The sequence below is a fragment of the Aedes albopictus genome, chromosome 1 (genome assembly GCF_035046485.1).
Source record: "Aedes albopictus strain Foshan chromosome 1, AalbF5, whole genome shotgun sequence".
In the NCBI taxonomy this organism is placed as follows: domain Eukaryota; kingdom Metazoa; phylum Arthropoda; class Insecta; order Diptera; family Culicidae; genus Aedes; species Aedes albopictus.
Genome location: NC_085136.1, coordinates 129,184,739 through 129,210,024, shown reverse-complemented (window position 1 = coordinate 129,210,024; position 25,286 = coordinate 129,184,739). Strand labels below are relative to the sequence as shown.

Genomic DNA, 25,286 nt, shown 5'->3' with positions numbered 1-25,286 from the left:
GTTTCCGGGGGTTTTAGGGGGATTTTGGAGGCATTCCAAAGAGCTTCAGAGCATTTTCGGCGGATTTCAGGAACGTTACGAAGGCGTTACATGCCGTTTTCTGGGGTTTCGGAGGGTCCGAGGTGCGTTACATGGGGTTTCTGGAGGTTTAAGGGGGATTTTGGAGGCATTCCAAAGAGCTTCAGAGCATTTTTGGCGGATTTCAGAAACGTTACGGAGGCGTTACATGCCGTTTCTGGGGCTTCGGAGGGTCTGAGGTGCGTTACATGGGGTTTCTGGGGCTTTTAGGGGGATTTTGGAGGCATTCCAAAGAACTTCAGAGCATTTTCGGCGGATTTCACAAACGTTACGGCGGCGTTATATGGCGTTTTCGGGTGTTTCGGAGGGTCTGAGGTGCGTTACATGGGGTTTCCGGGGGTTTCAGGGGGATTTTGGAGGCATTCCAAAGAGTTTCAGAGCATTTTCGGCGGATTTCAAAAACGTTACGGAGACGTTACATGCCGTTTTCTGCGGTTTCGGAGGGTCTGAGGTGCGTTACATGGGGTTTCCGGGGGTTTCAGGGGGATTTTGGAGGCATTCCAAAGAGTTTCAGAGCATTTTCGGCGGATTTCAGAAACGTTACGGAGGCGTTACATGCCGTTTTCTGCGGTTTCGGAGGGTCTGAGGTGCGTTACATGGGGTTTCCGAGGGTTTAAGGGGGATTTTGGAGGCATTCCAAAAGGCTTCAGAGCATTTTCGGAGGATTTCAGAAACGTTACGAAGGCGTTACATGCCGTTTTCTGCGGTTTCGGAGGGTCTGAGGTGCGTTACATGGGGTTTTTGAGGGTTTAAGGGGGTGTTGGCGCCACACATGAACGGCATCATTCAGGCACACTCTGCCGTAGCAGCGGCGCTGTGGCGCATTCAATTGAGGTAGTTTTGCGTTCTCTTTATTTCACTGCTAGCAGCAAGCAGCCCAGCGACTATTGTCACAGTCGCACTGGGCTGCGTGGTGCTAGCCCGTCAGCGCATCGCACATTGTGGCGATGCGCATTCAAATGTTTGTCCGTACTATCGCTGCCGCCTATAAAAGCGGCAGCTGTTTCTATGTATCTTTAGTTGTAAGCAATAGAACCACCACAGAGTAGGAGCACTGCCTCTCTGTGGTGCAAATAAAACGTGATTCGTCGTAGAAGTAGTTCGTCGTCTTTCTACTATCCCCGGGGGAATAAGACACAACGTAGGATCCTAAATTACCGCTGGACGAAACAGGGGGATTTTGGAGGCATTCCAAAAGGCTTCAGATCATTTTCGGAGGATTTCAGAAACGTTACGGAGGCGTTACATGGCGTTTTCGGGGGTTTTGGAGGATTCAAGGTGCGTTACATGGGGTTTAAGGTAGATTTCGGAGGCATTCCAAGAAACTTCATAGCATTTTCAGTGGATTTGAATTCAAAGTCGTTACAGAGGCGTTTTGAGGATGGGGGAAACCCTCAGTAGTGTCCCTATATTGTCCCCGAAACCCCAAGCGCAATATTTATTTCCAAAATGGCCTAGGATTCGGGTACATAAACTCAATTAGCCCGGTTCGAAAATATCCGTATGGCATGAGACTTTTTGATTTGTTATACGTGGGTCGTAACTATTCAGTTGGGAGCCACTAACTTTTGTTCCCCTGCTCCATTGGTGGTTATGACCCTCGGAACGCAAAATCCGAAAATCTTTGTCTCCACTTCTTCACACTTCCGGTTCCTAAGTTATACGCATGTCCCGTTCGCAATTTTCGGAACCACTGGGATTTCATTAGTTCACTCAGTTTGCCAATCCTCTACATTTTTTGCCGTGATTAAAAAAAATGTCACAGGCACCCATGAATATTTCATCTGCTCATACGTGAATGTTTTTGTTGCATGATAGTCAAGACCATACATCGACGATTATCATGCAAACTACAGTTTTTGACAGTTTTTCTGTAAAATACTGACCACTTTATCATGTCTTCCAAATTGTCTACTGTCAATTATACCTTTTGTTCTATTCGACCTTTTGTCCATTCGACCTTTTGTCCATTCGACCTTTTGTCCATTCGACCTTTTGTCCATTCGACCTTTTGTCCATTCGACCTTTTGTCCATTCGACCTATTGTCCATTCGACCTTTTGTCCATTCGACCTTTTGTCCATTCGACCTTTTGTCCATTCGACCTTTTGTCCATTCGACCTTTTGTCCATTCGACCTTCTGTCCCATTCGACCTTTTGTCCATTCGACCTTTTGTCCATTCGACCTTTTGTCCATTCGACCTTTTGTCCATTCGACCTTTTGTCCATTCGACCTTTTGTCCTTCGACCTTTTGTCCTTCGACCTTATGTCTTTCGACCTTTTGTCATAGATTCATTCGATACAGACCCAAGCAACACACATGTTATAATAGAGTTACGACAGCGCAAGTTTTGGTTGTATAGAAGTTTATTTTACGTGATTCTAACATTGTGTTGAAATAACGTAAAATAAACTTCTATACAACCAAAACCAGCGCTGTCGTATCTTTTATATAACATGTGTGTTACTTGGGGAGTGGAACACGGAGGAAGACGGCCACAGCTGAAGGTCATCGACCGTCATCGGGGATGGCTGACTTCGCGATTGTTCATGGAGGGTAACACCAACGATCTATCCAGCGACGATCTAGTCGGAACCCTAAGCCGTACATGTGACGCCGCTATGCCAAGACGATCCCTACCCAGAAATGGACGCAAACCGGTGTACTGGTGGTGTCCAGAAATCGCAGAACTCCGCGCATCCTGTTTAAGAGCTAGAAGGAGGATGCAAAGGGCTCGTACTGATGAGGATAGAATTGAACGAAGCGAGGCCTACAGGGCGGCTAAACTGGCACTGAACAAAGAGATTAAGGCACGTAAGCGGGCGTGCTTCGAAAATCTCTGCCAGGTAGCCAACACGACCCCATGGGGTGATGCCTACAGAGTAGTCATGGCTAAAACGAAGGGCGCGTCAGCACCCCCAGAACGCTCCCCAGAGATGCTGCAAAAGATCGTGGAAACGCTGTTCCCGCGCCACGATACAAGACCATGGGCCCCCGTTCCCTATAGCCAAACCGGCCATAGCGAGGTAGCCCCGGTGACGAACGACGAACTCATTGCAATAGCGAAGTCGCTTAAGTTGAACAAGGCTCCGGGTCCGGATGGTATCCCGACATTAGCCATCAAGACGGTCATCGAGGCTAAGCCTGACATGTTCAGAATGGCTATGCAGATGTGCCTAGACAGAGGACGAATTTCGCCCCAAATCGTATTCGGAGTTGGCAGCACCCTCTCAGATTACAATGAAACTTTCTGGGTATGTACACCAAGACTAGATAAGCCACTTTGCATACTTAGTTTCTTCAAAATTTATATGGACTGACTTTTGAAAAGGGCTAAACTTTTTTTATGGATTTTTTAAAAATGTTTTTAATCAAAAAATGACTACTCCTACAAAAAAGTGTTGTATGGGTGATTATCACAAAATAAGTCAAATTTGAGGAAAAATTACTGAAAAAAATCCAAAATGAGCCCTACACTGAAAAAAATCATTTCTAAAAATTCAAAGTTGATTTAAAAAAAAAACACCATTTTTGATTTTGATAAAATTTTGTCTCAAGACAGGTAATTATGTTCCCTACCAACCGTCCATACATCACAAGATGGGCACTTTTAAGGAAAAAAAGTTTTTCTTACAAAAACTTTTTCATGTCCAAATTATTATTTTTTCAGTGTCTTTTTTTAAAAACAAACTAAACCAGTGAAGGTTATCTAGGGTAATTTGCCAATTGTTGCACGGCTTAAAACTCGCCTATTGTTGCACACTCTATGCTTTTCTTATGGGGTGTGCAATAATTGGCGAATTTTTAGCCGTGCAACAATTGGCGATTTACCCTAGTAATCTCAAAATGCAATGAAACTTATTGTGTCATATGCGACAATGCAATGCACCCATATTCACGCAGCAGCACTCTAGAAGTACGAAACAATATACAATTAGAACACGCATTTCATACGTGCTGCTGTAATTTCTACCCAAACGTTTCTACCCCATGTTCTTACCTAATATTAGGTAAGGCTATTTATTAGATTCGAACTACCTAATCGAAAAAAAAAACAAATCAAGAGTTGTACCTAAAGCAAATATGAACAAAACAAGAAAATGAATCGGTATCATTCAACGTGTTACACTGAAGTTTTTTTTTACGACGGTAATGGTCCCGCGTAAAAAAAAACCGCGTAAAAAAAAACCGCGTTATTTCAAGACCCGTCGTAAAAAAAAACCGCGTTATTTCAAGACCCGTCGTAAAAAAAAACCGCGTTATTTCAAAAAACGTCGTAAAAAAAGTCAAGTCACGTTAGATGTGGTGCTGACTATTTTACGACGGTTTTTGAAATAACGCGGTTTTTTTTTACGACGGGTCTTGAAATAACGCGGTTTTTTTTAGGACGGACCGCGTAAAAAAAACCGCGTAAAAAAACCGCGTAAAAAAAAACTGCGTAAAAAAAACTTCAGTGTACTTCTCTTTGGTTATTAAGGTGAAAATATGACGAAGCCATACCTTGAATTTTCAAGAGCACAAATCTGAAGAACCGAGTGTCGGTTTGCGCTCAAAAGTTGATCGATTGGTCACCACCAGCTGGTAACCAATCGATCAAATCTTCAGCGCAATCCAACTATCGGTTCCTCAGATTTGTGCTTTTGAAAATTTGAGGTGTGGCTTCGTCATATCTTCACCTTAAAGGCAGTTCTGAAAAGTAATGGATCAATCGTATAAATCAAAATTCAACAAATTCAAGTGCAGTGCAAAAATAAACAATCCAAAGTGCAACCGTCATAATCTACGGGACATGTCATTAAGATTGATAGATAAAATTCATTCCATGGGATATACACATGAAATCGACGAATCGATGAGTATTTGTGAGTCATGTCGTGGATTGATAAGTCACAACAGAAGCCCGAATACGAAAAAACGCCGATCGGATGGAAACGACGAAACTATGCAACCATTTAGTGGGCAGCAACATCATGATGTTCCAGAACCAGAACCGTCAACGAGTGGTCAACAAATCGAACATGAGCTGGGTAAGTAAGCCTTCAACGTGTTAGCTTCTTTTATATAACTCATTTTGCAGCTCGTTGCAAAACTACATTTTTCAGTATTCTTCGTACCCGGCAAGCCTCGTTGGATAAATGTACTACTTGTGCGAAAAAAATCATTTTTGCAACTCGTTGCATAAATAACTATCATTAACTTTCCACTGCATTCATTATTATATTGTTAACTCTTACAGATATGGTACCATCTATTCCATCATTGGAGTCAATTCCGTCAACAGATCAACTACAGGGTCCCCATAATATTGAGAAGTTTAATACCATTGCTGAAACATTGAGTTTATCGCCAATCTCATCTAGAAACATGAGAAGTATGGAATATCGCATAAAGAAATCATTGCAGATTACGAAAGCAGTTCGAAAAAATATCTTCGGAATAGATTCAACGGATGTTGGCAAAGTGGAGGCGTATGACGAGATAATTATGCAGTTAAAGGATAAGTTCAATCACCCTACAACTGACAGAAGCGAACAGATTAAAATACTATCTGTACTTCCTAAGTCTTGGTCGGTAAATAAAATCACAAGAGAGTTTAACGCACCAATGTATATGGCGAGGCAGGTGAAGGATCTTGTTTATGAACAGGGTATTCTTTGTACCACCGAAAAAAGAAGGGGGCATGGTATTGATGACGATACAAAACAAATAGTAAGAGAATTTTTTGATGATAATGATATCAGCAGGCCAATGCCAGGAACAAATGATTTTGTTTCTGAGGTTCGAAATGGAAAAAAACAACAAGTTCAAAAACGACTTTTGATGATGTCGCTCAAAGAGGCTTATATGATTTTTGTAGATATGTACAAAACTGTGAATATTGGTTTCACAGTATTTACACAGTTACGACCAAAGCATTGTATTTTACTTGATTCTACTCGTATACATAATGTATGCAAATGTACTATTCATGAAAATGTAAATTTAATGTTCAACAGTATAAGAATTGTGTCAAAAGATGAAATAATACAAAAAAATGCTTTGCGATATTTCCACCAGAACAGATAATTGCTTTTTCCATGCTTGTAAAAAGTGTGCTTGTAATGAACACATTGAAGAGGAACTTACATTGATATTAGAATCAAATGACAAAGAAGAGATTATATTTCAGCAGTGGTTGAATACTGATCGCTGTAATTTAGAAACGATTATTAAACCTGTTGATGAATTTGTTCCGTATCTTGTTGATAAAATTGACAAACTTATAACACACGACTTTATTCATAAACAACAATCATCATTTCTCAGAAATAAAAAAGATACATTAAAGGATGATGAAATTCTTGCGATTTGTGATTTCTCTGAAAACTATTCATTCATAATTCAAAACGCTGCTCAAGGATATCATTGGAACAACTCGCAAGCAACAATACACCCATTTGAAATTTACTATATGAAAGATAATAAACTTGTAAATGTTAGCTTCATTATCATATCGGAAGTAATGGCTCACGATACAGTTGCGGTCCAGTTGTTCATCTCAAAAATGATAGATTTTATGAAACAATTAACGAACTTTTCTAAAATTTATTTTATGTCTGATGGGGCAGCATCACAATACAAAAATAAGAAGAACTTTGCTAGTCTATGTAGATTCCAGTCAAAGCATGCATTAAGAGCAGAATGGCATTTTTTACAACGTCCCACGGTAAAGGTCCATGTGATGCTATTGGTGGCACTCTCAAGCGAATGGCAAAGAGAGCAAGTCTTGCTCGAGATTATGGAAATACCATAACAACTCCACGAGAGTTATATAACTGGGCAGTTTTACAGACAGATAAAAATATAACTAAATTAAATTTCTGTAATGTATCAACTGAACAGTACATTAAAATGTCAGAAAATCTCGAAGAAATATATAATAACGCCAAAACAATACCAGGCACTCAGAAATTCCATAGTTTTTTGCCTATTCCTGGCGACAAAGTAAAGGCAAACAGGTATTCTAATTCAGAAGATGAACCAAAAATATTTAGGCCGTTACAAATATTTATTTCACTTTTTGTCCCACCACTCTTTGGCTGGTCGAGGGGGGGGGGATAAAAATAATAAAGCATTTAATCAGAAAAATATTAAAAACTCATCGGATTTGTTAAAGAATTTTTAGCAAGATTCGATATTTTGATAAATATTTTTTTATCAGCCCCCTCAAAATGCCATTTTGAGCCAAATATTTTTGAAGGGGGGGGGGGGGAGACAAAAAGTCAAAATAAAATTTGTATCAGCCTTAGTATGATCGGAAATAGTAGTTTACGCAACAAGGTGCAGAATGAAGATTTTTACAGCACGAGTCGTACATTTATCCAACGAGGCTTGCCGAGTTGGATAACTACGACGAGTGCTGGAAAAATCTAGTTCTGCACCGAGTTGCGTACAACGTTTTTTGCAATTTCATAAATTACCGCTTGAGGATAGTTTTTAACATAAATTTTCATCAACCTGTACACTGATGTTTATAGCCATGTTTAAAAAAGTCTGATCATAACAGGTTATACTGTGCATTTGTCACATTTTTTCAGAGCTGCGTCCAGAAATCACCAAGAAGTTGATCAAAACTGAAAACAGTGCTGTAATGGTTCATTACGCAACGCAAATCAGTGCTGTAATGAACCATTACAGCACTGCTAATTTGGTGTGGGAAAGTAGGCCTTTTCCTGTCAGATTTGCGTGAGGGAAAACAGCCTGTTACGATGAGAAATTGCAAAAAAAATAGAAAAGAACATGTTTGAAATTGGCTCTAAGACACATATATATATATTTGAAAAATTCATAATTATAAATAATTGTATATTTAAAAGTGCACTTCAATACATATTGCGATCAAACATTACATTTCCTAAGAAAATACATTTGTAATATTTTGAAGTTTTTTATGTATAGAAAAACCCTTCCAAATGATTGAATAAATAACACAAAATCTCCTAGAAAATTGAGTTTCATTGGATTATGGGATTGTTATGACCTTCACTGGTTTTATTGTTGATAACAAAATGCACTGAAAAAAAAACATTCGAACAAGAAAAAGTTTTTGTTAGAAAAACTTTTTTTCCTTAAAAGTGCCCATCTTGTGATGTATGGACGGTTGGTAGGGATCATAATTACCTGTCTTGAGACAAAATTTCATCAAAATCAAAAATGGTGTTTTTTTAAAATCAACTTTGAATTTTTAGAAATGATTTTTTTCAGTGTAGGGCTCATTTTGGATTTTTTTCAGTATTTTTTTCTTAAAATTTGACTTATTTTGTGATAATCACCCATACAACACTTTTTTGTAGGAGTAGTCATTTTTTGATTAAAAACATTTTTTAAAAATCCATAAAAAAGTTAAGCCCTTTTCAAAAGTCAGTCGAGAAAAAAAATTAGAAAAATGAGTACACGGTAAAAATTCTGCACGCTCAATGTAAGGGAAAAATCCCTTAACTATTCAACATCCCAATCAGCATGATCAGAAAGGCTTTTCCTTTGAAATCGCAATGCTGTCAGTGTTGATTTGATAACCACCGGAGAAATCAACTAAAAATCACTTCAATTTGCACTAGTGTACAAAGCAGTACGATCCAAAGTGAAAAGTTGTTGATTTGATAATGAGAGTTTTGGGTATGAAAGTAAATATAGATGACAGGTGGTAGAAAGTGTTTCGCTTCGAATCGAACCTCTCTAACAGGTGTGAAGTAGTGTAGTGGTAAAACAGATGATCGTAAATCTCAAGGTCCTGGTATCGAATCTGGGTGCGGTTAGCAGCACTTTTATTTTTAATTCTATATTCGAATTCAAAACATTGTCAACAACGAATTGAAGTGAAGTTCAATTAAAATTGAATAGGCATTGGATGATCCTTTTCGAATGATATTTAATTGATAACAAACTGATTAAACAGTAGTGCGAATTCAAGTGCCAATCCGTTCATATCACAGTGCAGATTTTTTACCGTGTATGCAAAGTGGCTTATCTGGACAAGGTCTACACACCAAGAAAGTTTCGTTGTAATCTGAGAGGGTGCTGCCAACATTTGTTCGAGTTGGCGCGAAATCCGTCAGAGGCGAATTTCCGTAAAGGTGGAAAAGGCAAAGATTGGTTCTACTGCCCAAACCCGGGAAGCCGCCTGGCGACCCGTCGGCATACAGACCTATCTGTCTGCTGGACACCGCCGGAAAACTGTTGGAACGAATCATTCTGTCGAGGCTGATGGTCTATACCGAGAAACCTAATGACTCTGGTCTCTCGGATAACCAGTTCGGCTTCCAGAAGGGTCGATCGACACTGGACGCTATTAGGGCTGTAACCAAAACGGCCGAGATAGCGCTCCAAAAGAAGCGAACAGGAATCCGCTATTGCGCGGTCGTCACGCTGGACGTTAAGAATGCGTTCAACAGCGTCAGCTGGGCCGCAATTGAGTGCGCAATACACCACCTAGGAGTCCCGGTTAGCCTATGCCGGATACTGGAGAGCTACTTCCAGAACAGGGTGCTAATCTATGACACCGAGGAAGGCGAGAGGAGCTACAACATCACTGCAGGGGTACCGCAGGGGTCCATCCTGGGCCCGGTACTATGGAACGTGGCGTATGATGGCGTATCGGCTTCGCCGATGATATTACCCTTGTGGTATATGGCGAGTCGATAGAGGAAGTGGAACTGACAGCAACTCATGCAACTGGCATAGTGGAGGACTGGATGAGGTCGAGACATTTGTCACTCGCGCACCACAAAACGGAGGTGGTGGTGGTAAACAACCGCAAGTCTGAACAGCAGGCAGTGGTCACCACAGGTGGATGCACGATCAACTCTAAGCGCTCACTTGAAGCAATTGGGGGTCATGATCGACGATAAGCTGAAATTCGGAAGCCACGTAGAATATGCCTGCAAAAGGGAAAGCATGGCGATAATGGCATTGTCAAAGATAATGTCAAATAGCTCGGCAATAGTCTCGAGTAAGCGTAAGCTGCTCGCGGTAGTAGCGGTCTCCATACTACGGTATGGCGCCGCTGCATGGTCGAAGGCGCTAGTGGTTAATCGAAACGTGAAGCGACTTGAGAGTATCCACTGGCTGATGTGCCTTAGGGTGGTGAGCGCATACCGCACGGTCTCAAAGGACGCGGTATGCCCATAGCTTTAGTGGTGGCAGAGGATGAAGAATGCTTCGAGCGACGCGGCATAAGAGGCGCGAGGCGTATCGCCAGCACCTCGTCTATGCTGAAGTGGCAGAGCGAATGGGATTCCTCCAGCAAGGGTAGATGGACACATAGGCTCATACCGAGCGTGTCCAAGTGGACGAGCAGGCCCCATGGCGAGGTGAATTTTCACTTGACTCAATCTCTGTCAGGCCATGGGTGCTTTAGGTGGTATCTGCACAGATTCGGACATGCAGGCTCCCCCGCATGTCCGGAGTGTGCAGACTGCGACGAGACCGCGGAGCATGTGCTCTTTGAATGTCCACGTTTCGTGGAGCAAAGGTCGAGTATGCAGGAGGTATGCGGTAGAGATATCACACCTGACAACATTGTTGAAAGGATGTGTATAGGGGTGGACAAGTGGGACTCCGTTACTTCCACGGTTTCTCGAATCGTACTTGAACTACAGAGTAAATGGCGAGCCGAACCACAGCTAGTTGGGTAGGCCCCCCTTCCCCATCCAGGAGCTTGAGTTCAACGGGTAGTCTAAGTACTAGCCAGGACCCGAGCCTTCAGGGGAGAGTGAACAACTTAAGGCGGTAGCTAGTGGAACGCTTACTATTAGAGTGTACTCATGTACGGTCCCCTCCTTCTCGAAGTCATCCCTAACGGGCGTACCGCGAAGGTAAGGAAGAGAGAGAATTAGTTTTTAGTCGGTCGATCCCCACATCATCCGAGGAACCACCTCTTGGGTATCTGTTGCAGATTTTCTCATTCTATAAAAAAAAGAAGCTTAATTTGTTGCGCACTGTTCAACTCGTGAATATTCGATTATTACTAACCCGGAATCAAAACTGTTTGATTGCAGATCTTCAAAAGCGCTTTAGCGATTCTAAGCTAACCCTCCAAAAACGCAATGCAAGACCATGGTGAAGAAATCACTTCTTTAGTGTTTGATGCATTTGTAGAACCAATCATCTCACGTTCTGCTTCCTCAGAGAGATGCAATGCAATAGCGACTTCTGAACACTTAGCATTCCAAACTTTTTGTGATGGGCAACTGACGATATCATGCTCTTCTCGGAGCGGGGACGCGCCTTGGTTTCGGAAGATTTCATATGTCGGTTCACTGACATCACCCAATAATAATACATATTGTGTATTCTTAGGCTGTTTTGTGTGGCAAAGGGTTTGCCAGTTCTATGTTTCAGTTCTGAGTCTTCGGACTGCAGATTTTCACTCTGCTTTTCAAAATGGCGCTGCCGGGGGTGCTTCCGATATGCAATAAACAACTTGAAAACTACTTAACAGTCGAACGAACATTTGATTTTTTAGAATTTCGGCGGATTCGAATGTGTTTGATGTAAGGGGTGATATTTCCGCTAAACAAATCACAAATTAAATACTTAATTACTCATGAATTCAAATTTGAACACGCTTTTAGATGAAGTTGACAATATTGCTAGATTGGATCAAGTTAAACGTAAAAGTGCCAGTTGCTGAGAATTGTGAAGCTCCCGTCCGCACTTGAACATATTTCGACCATTGGCGATGTACACTAGTAAATATGCTTCACGTCTCCACACACTACGAAAAAATCAAAATTACTCGTGACGTAAATTTACTGTACAGAACGTAAACAGTTTAATGACGTAAATTTACAGGTCTTTTGATTTAATTATACGTCATTCTTGTAAAATTGAGTTCAAGGTGACATAAACAATTTGGGAACCGCGAGTCATTGCGTTTCATATGACGAAAAATCCAGTTTAATGTGACTGAAAATTACGTCACTTGGGCGTTCAAATTTACGTCATATGTGTCGCTTTTATGTGTGCATCCAAAGTGACGCAGATTTACATAATTTTTTCTAAGTGTGCAGACACGTTCAATTTCGTTCTTTAGGTTCAGCATCTATACGACGCGGTCAGGCGATTGATTACACCGTTCAACACTAAATTTTGTTATGGGATGAAAAAAAAAGGGGTTTGGGACCCCAGAAGTGTCATAGTGAAAGAATTTTTGAAAAATATTGGACCGGGCCTTTACAGTTTATGGGTAGCACGGAGATCGCAAGAAATTTCTTCGCCTATCTCGATGCGTGGAAAATTCAGGCAAGGAATCGCTCAAGAAATAATAAGGCGTTGCTTTATTCCGGATCCTAGTACGGAGCTGAAACGAAATGTCAAATCAAATGGGGCTTGCTGTGTTAAATTTCTTGACCATTCCGGCCACGGAAAAATAATGCACTGAACGTAAATTACTTCAGCGATTCCGTTGGAAGTGCATACCTCGCATTAAGACCGAAGTTTGTATGGAGAACTTGGGGTGTTCATTTGATATAAGCGTTGCATATATTTAGGCGTGCCTATATTTAGGCGTTAGACAATAATGATCCAAACCTAAATACCGAAAACGCCTAATTATATGCTCGACACGTTCTAATGCGTATATCAGTTGAACACTCCAAGTTCTCCATACAAACTTCGTTCTTAAACTGTGAAGGCCCGGTCCAATATTTTTCATAAATTCTTTCACTATAACACTTATGGGGTCCCAAACCCCTGTTCTTTTTTTTCTCATCCCATTACACCAAATTTTGTGAAATTTTGTCGAGCAGTGTGTAGTAGCCAGAGGTGTCAGCTTATGAGTTGTATATTTTGAGAGTTTGGACAATTTGAAAGTCTTATCATACCGTGTGCGATTATCATTATTTTAGCGTGCACGAATGAATGCTTGTGAACGTGCTCTCGAAACGCGAACGCTAACTTGACACCTTGCGTGCGAGATGTAACAGAAACGTCAATCATGCGTAAGCATGTGCTGGATGGAAATTTAGATGTACTTCAGTTTAGTGAACGTTGTTGTGACGGACGGACGTCCGTGTTGGTTTGTGGTGAAGGCAGTGGAAAAAAAAAATCGGCTGATGGCGGATCAGCCGAAAAAGAGTGCTCGGACACCACACAGTGTTATACATATCAGCAAGTCATCCCTTTTCTAAATATAAACTTGGCATTTATACGTGGCAGGCACTATTCTGTGGGCTGTCAATATGTAAAGCTCAAGCTCAAAATAGTTTATTTTGTAAATATGATTGCAGGCACGCAACACAGAAAATTCAACGCACATCAAAAGGTCTGACCAACCGGCATGATCATCAATTCGTGAACTTGAACTCGTGGCGGGGTGCCCAGTACGTACAATACAGCGTTGGAAATGTCCTCGGCTTCCAACTTGGGATACCCTTTGTTGAGCATTTCTTCTGGCAAAATTTCGGTACGAACCATTCCAGGGCTGATACTCTGCGAATTTCAAACAAAAAGTGTGCTATGGAATCCTCACAGAAGCATACAATATCAATCGACTTACCGTCACCTTAATCTTCGTGTGCACATTCCACAATTCGTTCCTCATGGTTTCCGTAATGGCCGTTACGGCATGTTTTGACGCAGAATAAATGTTGATGGTCGGGTGATTGATGGCCCTGTGACCAGCAACGCTGTTTATATGAACAATGTGACCATCAACTGATCGCTTCCTCATTGACTGAAAAGCCTCCCGGCTGCACAGCACCAGTCCCATCACGTTCGTATCCATCACTTCACGTAGCATTTGGGTGTTTCCGGCTGCCAGCAGTTCGGTGTGGTGACCAACGCCGGCACTGTTGATTAATACGTCCACACCTCCGAAGTTTTCCGCAATCCATTCGAACGCCTCTAGTATGCTCTCCTCTTTGCGAACATCACACTTGAATGCGTGGAGATGATCCCGCACCGATTCCGACAGATGCGTCATCAGCGCATCGATACGCTCCGGTCGTCGTGCCAATCCAACGACCACCATGCCAGCTTTGACCAAATCTTTGACAATGGCAGCACCGATACCGGAACTGGCACCGGTTACTACAGCCACCTTTCCAGCCCAACGGTCCATACTCGGGATGTAAGGTTACTGATTCGCTAGCTGGAACTTAGCATGATATCGGAATAGTTTGCTATCTATCTATGCTGAAGATGTTGCTATACGTATTGTGATAACTAGATAACAGCTGTGAGATAACAGTATTGCTTGGGCTTGACAACAAGGTAATTCAAAGGTCATTTCAAAATTATATTTAAAAAGATACGAGATTTGAGCGAATGTCAACTAAAACATTAAAACTTCACCACCCGTAGAGAGTCAGTGAAATTTGACTTTCTCTAATTATAGGAAACTATTTGTATTGTATTAAAAGGTGTTTCTTCCTTCTTCTTGGCATAACATCCACAATGCCAATGATCATTTTGCATGCTACAATGTGGCAAGGAAATTTCCACTCACACACTTGGTCCGTGGCTGCAGTCTGTTACCGGATATTCGGTTGCCCTTGAAATTCTAAAAGGATATTATAATTTTGTACTCACCGGCGGCTCTTCCTATGCTGTGTGGGTCGTACCTGAAATTAAGCCCTTCCTTCTCTAACTGACTGATAACTGTTCGATTACCTTTTTAAGCAATTATCGTTTTATTATCGTCCCCCTTTTTCCCCCCTCACATCAAGTAATTCTTTGTGCACATGCTGTCCGTTGGGGCCACCCGCGTCACTGGAGCGTTTCACTACGAGGCCTCGCTACCTTCGATCTCGCTGCACCGAACCCATTCTTCAGACACTTCCAAACACTCGTCGAGGTCTCCGTACGGCAATCCGCGGCAGTCCAGTAAACCGTCACAGTTCACCAACATACATTAGACAGCGCGATATTGGTTCGCGTTATATCACCATTGGTCATTGCACGTGCCTACCCGTGTAGGTTGTCATAATCCTCCCGTCTACACTGTTCCGCCGTGCCCACCCCGAGACAGTTTGGAACCCCGCACTACGTCAGTAATTCACCCCCTACAATGGCCCGTTGTTCCGCCGGGCCCACCCCGAGACACTTTGGAACAACGCTCGATTGTTCCCGAAACTTTTGGCCTTCACACTGACCGTCTACTTTGGCACCAGGCTACCGACTACACTTCTGATTCCTGGTGGTTACCGGTCGAACCGGCTGTCTTTCGACGGTCTTTGTGCGGGAATAGTACTTTATCAACGGGGTTGCTACTAAGCACGCAGTCGAAGGGAATCACTTGTTCTTAGCACTGGGTTTTATATTCTTTTTGGAATTCTATTTCCCGGCGCGCGAGTATTGGACGTGTTGCTCGCTTGAAAGTACACACGGGACTGTCTGGGTTCGGCTGCCGTGTTTGGTGCAGACTCCAGAGATATCTTTTCTCTGTGATCCTCTCCATCTTATGATCTCTGCTCGGGAACCTTAAGCTAGGGAGTGTGTGCAGTGGAGTTGGTTTTTGCTGCTACCACAAGCGTGGCTCTGGGTGAGTGTGTGTCACCCTTTCGGGGACCACTCGTTCTACCGCAATGCATTGGGTCTTTGCCTCTTTTCGGTTTTTTTAGTTTTGTTGTATTAAACCAATACTCTACTGTACACAATCCTCTGTATTAGTTCCCTTGGTCACGTCAAACACTTGAAAGTGGACCGTGTGACCATTCAGTGATATGATACCAGTATCAAGTCCTCAACCCTCGGCCGCGTCCCACAGTTACCAGATCGCTCTGCACGCTGTCCTCCAGGTCTTCCTGTACCATCCGGATCTTTTGCAAACATTAGCTTTGCAGGGTTGTTGTCCGGTATTCACACAACATGCGCTGCCCATTGTAACCTTCCAGTTTTTGCCACCTTGCGGATGCTAAGTTTGCCGTAGAGTGCAACGAGCTCATGGTTCATCCTTCGCCGGCACACAACGTTCTCCTGCACGCCGCCAAAGATCGTCCTTAGCACGTGTCGCTCGAAAATTCCGAGTACTTGCAGGTCAATTGCAGCATGCGAGCCCGTGTCCGTAGAGAACCACCGGTCTCATCAGCATTCAGTGCATGATGCACTTGGTGCGGTTTGAATCTTTTTCGACCCCAGGTTCTTGTGGAGCTCAGAGTAGGTCCAATGTCCACTGATGATACGTTTTCGTACTTCATAGCTACCGTTGTTATCAACCGTTAACAAGGATTCGAGGTAGACAAAGTCCTCCACCACCTCGAATGTGTTCCCGTCTATGGTAACACTGTTTTGCAGGCTTGCCCTGTCGTTAACGATTCCACCTGCCAACATGTACTTCGCTTTTGATGCGTTCACCATCAGATCGACCTTGCTGCTTCTTGTTTCAGACAGATATCAGTTCTGGCATCGTTCCAAATGTTCTAGCAATATCTATGTTATCCGCAACACAAACAAATTGGCCGGATCTCGTGAAAATTGTCACGTAACATCTTCCAAGGTGATGCTGAACAGCAGGCATGAGAGCCTACCACCTTATTATAGTCTTCGGCGAGATTGGAACAAACTAAACAGACCGGTTGAAACTCTTACGCAGTTTTTTACATCGTCCAACGTCGCTTTGATCCAACCCGGGAGCATCTTGACAGCTGCCGAACAACGTCAGCGTACCTAAAAAATTTGGTCCGAGTGGTACCGTGATTTCGGGTAGTTGGGAGCGACGAGGAACCAACCATCACATTAATCAGCTGGAGAAAATCTTCAAGTGCGCTGTTAGAAAGATTATGGCGAATGAAAATGTGCAAAAGCATAATCATTACATCGTCTTGGTGATGCTCAGCTGAGGATGCAGCAGTTTTCCTGAAAAATAATGTATTATCCGGGAATCCTTCAGGAATTCCTTCCGGGATTCCTTCGGGAATTCCTCCTGGGATTCCTTAAGAAATTCCTTCCGGGATTCTTTCAGGATTAATTCAATAATTTAAGAATAATTTTGAAAAAGATTGTCGGGTGTGGGGAATCTTCGGGTTTCAACCGTGACAACAATATTATAATGAAATCCTTTATTTGTCCGTAGCTTGAAGCAGCCATGGTTGACATAAATGGAGGGGCATATGCGGCCGGTGGCCTCAACTTTGTGGCAACCAACTCGGTCAGACTGTCAGAAGAACATGGTCGGTCTATGAACACTGATCCGCTGGATTTGAGTTTAAAGGAATCACCGTTCCGGCAACAGACTCAAACGAAAATCTAAGGTTTGATCGATGAAGTTCAACAACTCACTGTTGACGCCCCTGATGATCCGCTACGCGGGCTGTCACAGAAGCGAGCCTTTTATGAAGCTGATAGTCTTCCGTCCGACGATTCCGAAGATATGCAGTTTGATACACAAGCAAAGACCGCCCAAGGTAGATACGGCTCATTCTTCTTTTGATGACCTAGAAGATGTAGATGGCAACGTTGTCATTGAATGCAGCCAACCTACTATCGTTGCAACAAAAAAGGTGCCATCTCAGCGCAGAGGTCTGGTGGCGGAGATTGCGAGAGAGACTGCACTCCCCAGCCTTGATGTCAGCAATCCCATTGAAGAATCGACGCAGATGCGACACAATGCAGACCCTGATGCAGACATAGAAGCTCTCTCAGATGTTCCGGATGGCTGGAGCCTAGAAGAGTGGCGACCGCCACGACCTGGAACACCTAAAGCTGATGCTGTCCCTTATGCTCGAATTATTCCAACCATCTCTGTTGAATCCCCTGCTGCAGGGAATAGAGCAGCGGCAAGTTCGGTTTTGAACAAACGCAAAGAAGGCTCCAAGCAGCAACAGGAAGGCGGAAAGTACCGCAAAAAGTATCTCGCACTTTTATGAGGAAATACCGTGAAAAGTGTGAGGCATTGAAGAAACAGATGGAGAAGAACCAGAAACAGCTGCTTAAGATTGCAGAACTGAAAGATGTGTTGGTTTTCGTCAATGTAGAGGCGAAAAAAGCGAAATTGGATCCACATGCTAAACATGTAAGTGATATAGTTCATTCAATTGCCAGTGGTGTATTGTTTACTTCTTTTATTCAGTTTTTTTTAAATATTCTTTCCTTTAATTTTTTCAACAGACTTTCACAACGAATGATGAAATCGACATGACTGAGGATCAAATCGAAGAAGTTAATATGGCCTTCAAATCCGACCTTACCTTCGGACAAAATCTTGCGATATTTTTCTACGGTGCCCAAAGTTTACAACAAATGTCCGTAACAAGACTGCAACTCGTCGGTTGAAGAACTCCACGACCAGGCATATCACCAAAAAAACTAATATTCATTCACGGTATGTATCGAGACTTTCGGAAATAATCCTAAAATTCAAGCAATTATCACTATGAAATTTTGGTTCACAGAAAAAGTGCAACAACGAGTCGCCGCACGGCTTAGCGCCAATAACACTGCCTGACAAAATTTTACAAAATTTGGTGTTATGGGATGAGATAAAAAATAACAGAGGTTTGGGACGCTAGAAGTGTCATAGTGAAAGAATTTTAGAAAAATATTGGACCGGGCCTTCACAGTTCAAAACCGAAGTTTGTATGGAGAACTTGGGGTGTTGTTCTATATGGATCATCACCGTTGTTGATTATGTTGCGGGTTTGTTTATCGGCTTTTTTCGGTGAAAATGATTAAAATTCAGCATTTCCCGAACGTTTCGACCTTCTACTGTTTTCGGTCATCCTCAGCGGTTCCTTAAATGTTTATTTAATCAGTAATTTATATAAAATATTATCAAAAACTTACATGCTATGGGGCAGAACTATAACCATTGCCCATTTGTTTACTTCTGTTCATTCGTTCGGTGTTATATTGGTGCTAGTGTTTTGTGTTTTTAGTTTTTCGATCAGGCCGTTGTATGCGGACCTGAACTTAATAGAGTCTCTTTGCAAATTTACAGTGTTGTCGTCCCCTTTGATTTTTATATAAAATGTTTCAGCTATTAGACGAGTGTCTGTTCTAGATAATTCATCTAAGATATTAGTTTTATCAAAGTTAAAACAATGACCTTCATCAATTGTATGTTGTACTAGCGCAGTGCTACCTATTTTTTTAGTTTTTACATCATTTTTGTGTTGTTCTAATCTTTTGCTTAAAAATGTTCTAATGCACATATCAATTGAACACCCCAAGTTCTCCATACAAACTAGAGATGGGAAAATGATTCAATTTTGAGAATGAATCGCTACCGATTCACTCTCAAAAAAGAGTCGACTCTTTTGACCGATTCAGTAACTCTTTTCCGTAACTTGATGAAAAATGTTATTTTTCGATGTTAGCCAACTCCTTTTTTATATGTCCAGTTTTCTAGCTGGCAAGGTTGGACGTCGACTCAGCCATCGACGCAATAAATGCAGGATACACAGATTTTCGTTCTTTCCATTAAAGAGTCGAATCACTAGCGCGAGCCGGCCATACAATATACGAATGAAATTTATCGATTGGCAAAGATTACGTTTTATTCTGTGTCTAAACATGACTTAAGTACGCAGTTAATCTAACTATTTTCGCCACTTGTTGTTCTCGAAATGAACTTCAGCGAATCGTAACTCTTTTGAAAAGAATCGTGATTCACTCACTCGGTTTCGCGAATCGGTTCTTTGAGTCGACTCGCGAGTGAGTTACCCATGTCTAATACAAACTTCGGCTTTGAACTGTGAAGGCCCGGTCCAATATTTTTCAAAAGTTCTTTCACTATGACACTTCTAGGATCCCAAACCCCTGTTTTTTTTGTCTCATCCCATAACAAAATTTAGTGTTGAACGGTGTAATCTATCTCCCAAGTAACTTCGGGAAATGCTGAATTTTAATCATTTTCACCGAAAAAAGCCGATGAACAAACCCGCAACTTGAGGTGTTCAATTGATATGTGCATTAGAACGTGCCGTGCATATTTTTAGGCGTTTTCGGTATTTGGGTTAGTTTCGTTATTGCCTAACGCCTAAAAATATGCACAGCGCGTTCTAATGCACATATCAATTGAACACCCCAAGTTCTCCATACAAACTTCGGCTTTGAACTGTGAAGGCCCGGTCCAATATTTTTAAAAAATCTTTCACTATGACACTTCTAGGGTCCCAAACCCCTGTTATTTTTTTTTTCTCATCCCACAACAAAATTTAGTGTTGAACGGTGTTATGAATGACTGGAATTATAAGTTTCACCATAAATCCTAAAGCGCCGCTTTGATCAACACGTTGGCCCATTCAACCGTAATAAACAAAGGAATTGCTAAAAAGATTGCGAACCTAAACAAGACAAATAAGTACCGTAATCCGGGGTCAAATTGATCACTTTAAAACAACTTTTGCGGATAACATCAGTGCCAATTCAAATATTGCCAAAAGAATTTCTGTAAAACCAGTACCCAGTGGATCTCCATGGAACCATGTGACAGAATTTTGTTCAATAAATTTAAACTTTAAGTTAAATAACTCCAAATATCAAAAAATTGGAAATGCAACTTTGGGGCGAAATTGATCAGTATACAATCAAGCATCGGTTGGAAAGGAAAATTTCCTTCTCCGCTTAATTTTGCTCTTCTAAAACCGAATAACACGTTTAAAATCTTACAACTAGTGAATTTAATACTTTAAATGCAGAATAAAATATTTAAATGTCCCCTTAAACGCCTTAAGGTAGGCAATTTCACTTGAAATAAGTGGTTTCTATCACAAAAAATACTATTTCATCATAAAATAAACTTTTTTTTTACTATTTCATGTTCTGATTAGCTACATAACTTCCCAACCAAGGCTCCACAAAAATGTTAAAACAGAGAATTTACGGGAAGTCCTATTAGCAATCGATTTTTTTAGTAGCAATGATTTCAGCTAAATGAGAAATACATTGCAAATTCATTAAAAATTAAGGCAAAACTAACTTTTTTCTAAAAAATTTAAAGTCCACACTCATCTCTATACATCTACGAGCCAGATGACGTAAAAAGTTTAAGATCATTACGACGCTTAAGAGTTCCTAGTATGGAATTACAATGTAGTACCCGAATGATCAATTTCACCCCGCTGATCAATTTGACCCCGGTTTACGGTACGCAGAGGCTCGCAGTGCCAGTCGAGATGTGGGCCAGGAAGCCCAATCGAAATGATGGACTTGTCTATGCCCATTAGTACCCAAGTAACCACAAGCATTATATCATAACATTAATTCAATTGTATTATAGTTTAGCTAATGTAACATAACTTTTATTTTACATCTGTCAAGTAATGAAGCGTTTAATCTACATTATGAAAGCATTGAAGCATTACGAGATTTTGACAGTTCTGTATAGTTCTATAGAGCCGTTGTTAAATGCTTCATTACATTACCATGTTAAAAGCTTTATAGCAATCAATAATGCCAGCATTTATTACTTTATATATGCCTTTACTAAAGCTTCCATCGTTGTAAACAGAAAATATCGCTCAGTTCGAAAAAAAAAATTTATGGTGTCTTATTTCTTGTATTTTAGGTAGAAGTGTGCACGTATGAAAACAAAAACCCGGATTAATCCACCTAGTGGTGATAGTGCCTTTCTCGTCGAATATGTACTCATGATCTTTATGTCGACATTAGCCGATCCTGAGAACACTTATACGCTTAATACGACCTTCTTATGGACCAAATTGTGCACAGTAATTTTAGATTGGGAGATTGGAAAACTATATTCAGTGTTGATGCGATCAAATTATAATTTTCCCATAACACGTTGATCCATCCTACTTTATATTAACACCACAGGAATTTGAAATGGTGTGATTTGATGAGATTGCTTTGGTCACAATTTTATTTTCTTGCAAATATGAAGACTTTGACCATTTCTTCACTTTTAAACTTACCCACCGTTTATCAGGCTTTTAAAAAAGTCAAGATTTGATTTATCGCTAACATTGGTTTTGTTCACTTTCATAATTCCACTAACTGATGTACCGCATGCATGGGTTTGGTTCAATTCCACGTTTGATCATTTCCGGCGGATACCTGGAAGGTGTGAAGAATTAGCAATAAGTTAAAATTCACAAATACAAAGAAATTAAAAAAAAAAAAAAGGATACCTGGAACCGATTCCATGACACTACTGGTTGTCCCAAATATTGTCTGTTATTTTCTTGTCAACTGGTTATCAGGCTGGCTTAAAAGCCGCAAATTGATGTGTTCAATGGTGAGCATCCATTAAGTATGTCACGCTGAAATTGGGAATTGTCGTAGCTCCCCCTCCCCCTTTCTTACGGAATTTTCTTATACTTAATACATTGCTTGTCACACTTTAACAACCCCGTCTCCCCCAAGAATCGTGACGTACTTAATGGATGGCCTCATGCACGATTTTGGTTTACGTCTATATTTTACCATTTCCAGCGGGGCACTCGTTACCTGTTCTTCAACACTACCGGTTCTCCCAAATGTGCGTCTGAGACTTCCCAAACAACCAGTGATCGTATACGGTGTTGTATAAGATGTTAAAGGTTTTTCTGATTACAAATGTGATAATTACACATGTTTCCTTAAATTTTATTGGCACACGTTGTTCGGAGAAGTTGTAGCAAACAGGTATAGCTTTCAATTTCAGCCGAAAGCATTAAGTTTTGACAAGTTTTAGGGTAGTTATGATTTTTTTGAAGTTCAAAAATAGTTGAAAAACACAAAATTGATTTGATGCACCTTTTAATTTCAATGGATTTGGCTGAAATTTTGATCAGTTACTTCTTTTAGGATGCCAATCAAAATATGGGGGTGGACTTGAGAATCAGAAAACATTTTTGAAAAGGTGGACAGGCCTAACACAGGTTCGGGTCACTTTTATGTTTGACCACTTATGACGAGACATCCAAAATCGATTCCCGGACAGGACCTGTTGTCCCAAATTTGGTCTGAGACTTTTTTTTTGTTGCTAACCATTCATCAGGTTACCGAATAAATTATTTGACATGTCACATGTATTGATTCTCTTTTACATATGATATTTCCGGCGGGACAGACGGAATCGGTTCCGTAGTGCACTGATTGGTCTGAGACTTTTGTCTTGTCGACTGTTTATCATGTAACTTAAAAGCCTTGATTTGTGGTGTCGCATGCATGGGTTTGGTTCACTTTCAGATTTAGCCACTTCCGTCGAGACACCCGAAACCGGTTCCGGAAAACTATCGATAGTCTCTAATACAGGGTGTTAGGTTCGTGAGTGCAAACCTTTATTTTCTTGTACCGCGCATCGGCGGCGTTGTCCTTATAATTCATACGCACAGCTGCTGTGGTTCGGCAGGTGATCAAGACTGTGTGCGTGGTGCAAAACGATATATTGACTGGTGTGCTGAATGATACACAGCGCGGCCTTTGTAATGTTTTCAAACGCGTATTTGCACGAAATGCCACGCGGCAAGTCCTCTTGGAAAGGAACAGCCGCACATGAGGAAACGCCGCAATTTTATCTCCCATAAGAATGAAGTAAAAGGGGAGCAAAAAAACGCGGCTGATCCTTTCCTCAGGGATTTGCCGCGTGTACTTTTGGGCAAATGTGCTAATATCAGCGTACGCTAGCTCCAGTGGCACAGTGTGCAAAAAAGTGCTTACCTTTACAGTTGCAAATTCATGATCTGAAATACGATGTTGAATTCGGAATAACAAGAACACGAGAGGAGACGTTTGAAGTCAAAGAACGAGTTGTAGAACGGAACAGAGGCCTCGAATTTTCCTAAAATAAATATCAAATTTATTACGCATTTTAAAAGATAATTTACAAAAACAAATAAAAATCAATACATTCGAGCTTATTTGCTTTAGAAAACTAAGTTATTCAACTTAACCAATAGATTGAAAGATCTTTTAAGTAGACAATTTAATAAACTTTCGAATGAGGGTTACAAAGCTGCGATTAGTTTAACTATTTTCAAGTTGTAGCCAGTTTGAGGCAAGCAAAGTAAAAAACATGTAAAGTTCTATTACTACGTAACGGTTGAGATTTGACCGTATTGGTACACATTCATTTTTCACCATTTATGATCCTCTATCACTTTTTAAAAAGTTTGCATTCACGAACCTAACACCCTGCATAGTCTGAACCTATTTGCTTGCTAACGTTCATTAGGTTATCAAAAAAGTCGCGCTTTGCTGTGTCGCATGCATGGGTTTGGTTCACTTTTATATTTAGCCACTTCCGTCGGGACCCCCAGGAACCGGTTCCGGAACACTACCAGTTAAGATATGTTCTGATACTGTTTTCCTGCTAATCATTCATCAGGTTATCGGAAATGCCGCTGTTTGATGTGTCGCATGCATGGGTTGGTTCTCTTTTATATTTGGCCACTTCCGGCGGGACATCCGGAACCAGTTCCGGAACACTACCGGTTCAGATATGGTCTGATTGATACTATTTTCCTGCTAACCGTTCATCAGGTTAACGAAAATGCCGCTGTTTGATGTGCCGCATGAATGAGTTATATTAAATTTTATATTTGGCCACTTCCGGCAGGACATCCAGAACCGGTTCCGAAACACTACCAGTTCAGATATGGTCTGATGTTGTTTTCCTGCTAACCGTTTACCAGGTTATCAAAAATGCAGTCGATTGATGTGTCGCATGCATGGGTTTGGTTCTCGTTTATATTTGGCCATTTCCGGCGGGACATCCGGAACCGGTTCCGGAACACTACCGGTTCAGATATGGTCTGATACCATTTTCCTGCTAACCGTTGATCAGGTTACCCAAAATGCCGCTGTTTGATGAGTCGCATGAATGAGTTATGTTCAATTTTATATTTGGCCACTTCCGGCGGGACATCCGGAACCGGTTCCGGAACACTACTGGTTCTGATGTGCTCTGAGACTATTTTCCTGCTTACCATTCATCAGGTTATCGGAAATGTCGTGGTTTGATGTGTCGCATGCATGGGTTTGTTGCATTTTTATGTCTGGCCCCTCCCAGGGGTACCGGTCCGGAACACCTAAATGGCCATAACTCAGGAACGGCTGGACCGATCCGAACCATTTTCAATAGGAAACAATGGGACCAGATTCCCCGTCGAATGAACCATCGGCCGTTAAAATCGGTTGAGGTTTAGTTCAAAAAAGTGACGTGAGTTTTTGACGTAGGACTACGTCTCTCTTTTCTATACCGGGTGTCATTCTAAATTTTCAGAAATCGACCGCGTTACGTTTGAAGTGGAGATTTTGAGCGTTAATAACTCAGCCATTTCTC

The 25,286-nt window shown here is 41.4% G+C and overlaps 1 protein-coding gene and 1 long non-coding RNA gene across 2 annotated transcripts; one reads left to right on the top strand and one right to left on the bottom strand.

Annotated features, from left to right (window-relative positions):
- Positions 1 to 12,868: 12,868 nt before the first annotated feature.
- Positions 12,869 to 17,139, bottom strand: LOC109422912 (farnesol dehydrogenase-like). The gene is made up of 2 exons (XM_062845356.1): positions 13,617 to 17,139; positions 12,869 to 13,549 (listed from the first exon to the last, which is right to left on the bottom strand). Exons 1-2 carry the CDS (start codon positions 14,178 to 14,180, stop codon positions 13,376 to 13,378), a joined length of 738 nt encoding a protein of 245 aa, XP_062701340.1. The 5' UTR covers positions 14,181 to 17,139; the 3' UTR covers positions 12,869 to 13,375.
- On the top strand, positions 13,386 to 22,075 carry LOC134285166 (uncharacterized). Its single transcript, XR_009996187.1, has 4 exons — positions 13,386 to 13,523; positions 17,133 to 18,071; positions 18,167 to 18,380; positions 18,451 to 22,075. It is a non-coding gene; the product is annotated as an uncharacterized LOC134285166 (long non-coding RNA).
- The last annotated feature ends 3,211 nt before the right edge of the window (positions 22,076 to 25,286 follow it).